At 37.6% G+C, this 3,162-nt stretch overlaps 1 protein-coding gene across 3 annotated transcripts in view; it reads left to right on the top strand.

Annotated features, from left to right (window-relative positions):
- The window catches only part of ctdp1 (CTD (carboxy-terminal domain, RNA polymerase II, polypeptide A) phosphatase, subunit 1), a 125,668-nt gene that overhangs the window by 24,875 nt on the left and 97,631 nt on the right, over positions 1-3,162 (top strand). For all 3 annotated transcript variants that reach the window (XM_016563127.1, XM_016563128.1, XM_016563129.1), the window contains exon 10: positions 498-722. In XM_016563127.1, coding sequence (XP_016418613.1) covers positions 498-722 — 225 coding nt within the window. The remainder of the gene's footprint in view (positions 1-497; positions 723-3,162) is intronic.

Raw genomic sequence — 3,162 nt, 5'->3', positions numbered from 1 at the left:
TTTTTTTAATTGAGTGTTGATTATTATGTTTAAAAATAAATAGTAGCCTAATTAAATTTAAGTTTGGGCTCTGTTTTTAATTGTAACCTTATAGTAGGCCTAATGTAAAAGGGCTCACTGTAGTTTAGAGCATAAGCTGAGGTAGATTTTTATCCATAAGAAAATTAATTATAATTGAATTTATTTAAAGAAAGAGCACTTTGTTCAGTAAACCACTGTTTAATAAAAAAAAAAAAGTTTAGTTTTTCCCCTGCTGTACCGTACCATGACGTCAAAACCGAAGTACGTACTGAACCGTCATGTTTGTGTACCATTACACCCCTAATATACAGTACTTCACCCGTCCCCACCCCCTGACTGTTGGGGGGTCATTTTGAACCTGAAAAAGTACGTGTAAAAATGACCACGAACAGTCAAGGTGTGACACTTTTTTAAAAAGCTTAGGAGGGTTAATTTTTAAGATTAGAGGTTAAACAACATCTTTTACTGTCGTCCAGGAGCAATAGTCCCGCCACGTATCCAGACATCCCCGGGTCCGTCCCGAAGCCTCTGTTCCAGGCCCCTCCTGTTCAGCAGAAGCCCCTGCCAGCGCTGGAAATGCGGACATATGACCCCGTCACCGGCAAACTGATCCGCCGGGGTCCCCAGGCCTCCCGTCCACCCTCTTATCTGCACTCGCATGGATCGTCCATGTCAGCCAAGGGAGATCTGTCCAGCCGCAGGTACTTCATATGTTTTAATGCGTTTATGTTTCTGTATGGCGCAGTTCATACTGGTGTTCATCAAATTGAGTCACTAAATGTCAGACTCCGAATCATGAATATGTCTTACGGGTCTTTTTTGCAGATTCTGCACATTACCCAACATTTTTTATTTCTTAAGAGCAAGGGAATGTAATGTTATATTATATAATGTTTGATTATATATTTATTAGGCGTCTGTATGAAAGTCCAGTGGGAAATGTGCCTGGTTAGTAAGACCTTCCCTGATGGCGTTTAAGCGGGCTATAGCGGTTGTATGCTGTGCTTGTCTTTTCTTTCCCAGCTCATATTGGATTTCTCATGCAGTCTATTTCACATTAATCTCTAAGCTCTAAATAAAATCTGCAAGAAATAAAGCATTACGCCTTGGCAGCTCTGAGATTGTGAAACAGAAATTATTAGCAAATTTCATCAGCACATTTGGCCATTGCTGTGACAAGGGAATAATAAAAACAAGCCTGTAAATGCTGATCGAATGCGAGGAAGAAAAAAACGCACCTCCTGCGTCAGCATCTGATGAGGACAGAAATAAATTAGAAAATAAATAGTTCACCTTAGGAGCAGTCATTATTTACTCATAAGTTGTTCCTGTATGACTTGCTTACTGCAGTGGAATATAGAAGGAGAACTTTTAAAGAATATCCTTCTCACTCTTTTCAGTATAATCAAAGTACACGAGGACTACAGCTGTCAGGCTCAAATGACAACAAAAAGCATCATAAAAATTCGTCTGAACAACTTTTTTTAAACTTATGTTTTGATCTGTTACACACATGAACATATTGGTAACACTTTACAATAAGGTTCATTAATTAACATTAGTTACATGAACTAAGAATGAACAATATTTTAACAGCATTTATTAATCTTAGTTAATGTTAATTTCAACAGTTACTAATGCATTATTAAAATCAAAAGTTATGATTGTTAACATTAGTTAATGCACTGTGAATTAACATGAACTAACAATGAACAGTTGTGCTTTTATTAATTAATGTTAACAAAGATTAACAAATACTGTAACAAATGTATTGTTCATTGTTAGTTAATATTAGTTAATGCATTGATTAATGTTAACTAATTGTAAATAGGGCTGTGCGATATAACGACATATATTGGATGGACGAAATAAAAAGTATATTGTTTAATATTATGCTCATATGATGCTTATCGTTTATTTCGTGGAGTCGCAAAATACATTGTTTACGGCAATACTTTTTCATCATTTGGATGACTGCAATCTTACACGCCACCAGGAAGCGTGAAGCGGAGACAGAACCAGGTGAAGAACAAACAGCCAGGACAAAACGAGGAGCTCGTTCCTAAACAAGGGACTACATCTGTAGCATGGACACACGTTTTTAAGCACTGCAGTTTTAAAACAACCTATTTTAAGCCGTTGAAACACAAACAACAGAGATATATGCGTGCGCCGTCTCTGTTTCTGTGTGAGCGGAGCGTGCATTTTTTGCCGCCTTATTGGCTTTGAACGATTACATAAACCAGGGTGTCCGCGGGGTCTTAAAAACTATTAAAAGTTGATAAATCAATTTAGAGAAAATTAAGGCCTTCAAAAAGTATTAAAAAGTCTTAAATGCCATTTTCCAAGCCAAGTATAAAATTTTGTATAATCTTTTCATTATGTATATTTGTCGAATAGTGGGGTTCTGTGTAGTTTATTTATGGAATCCCGCAAGATTTGACGTCATCTGTTACGGCGCTCACTGACTGACTGCGCGCTGCGTGATAGCACGGGGCTTGTTGATCCCGCTCACGCTAAATTTCTGACCATTACCGCCAGCTCCCATCTGCTCCCGTGAATTTTGTGTCCGCTCCCGCAAACATTCTAATATTGTATATAATTTTTCGCGCATCAGGGAGCCGCTATCAATATGTGGGGTATTTTAATGGCTTTTGAATGAGCGCTAGCAGTCGCAGTTCACTTTCACTTTTGATTTTGTGATCGCACGCACACTGTGTAAAGGGAGCACACCTTACGATATAAGATATTTGTCAATGATTTTAAACTGTTGCCATGGGTTGATTTTCCCCAGTGGGTTAAAGGTTTGAAATATTACATAAATTACATTTGACTGAAATGCTTTTACTCAAACATTTTGCATTCTACCTGTAATAAAACTGTGCTAAATGTTTTGTGAAGGAGGGCCACTAGTAGGAAGCCTTTGAGCTGTGTTTATGATCAATGTGCATTACATTGACCGTAAAATATGTATTTTAGGAATGGAAATGACATATTTTGATGTTCGGGACATGGTCATTGCGCTACTTTGGGCTGTTTTTTACTTGCATGGGATGCAGAATTAAAATAATGTAATAGTTGTGATCATTATTTTACCTTCCATGATCATTCAGACTTGATCAGGTGCAGTACTGACACTCT

The sequence above is a fragment of the Sinocyclocheilus rhinocerous genome, unplaced genomic scaffold (genome assembly GCF_001515625.1).
Source record: "Sinocyclocheilus rhinocerous isolate Xijiao unplaced genomic scaffold, SAMN03320098_v1.1 scaffold1281, whole genome shotgun sequence".
Lineage (NCBI taxonomy): Eukaryota > Metazoa > Chordata > Actinopteri > Cypriniformes > Cyprinidae > Sinocyclocheilus > Sinocyclocheilus rhinocerous.
This window is presented reverse-complemented; position numbering and strand designations above follow the sequence as displayed.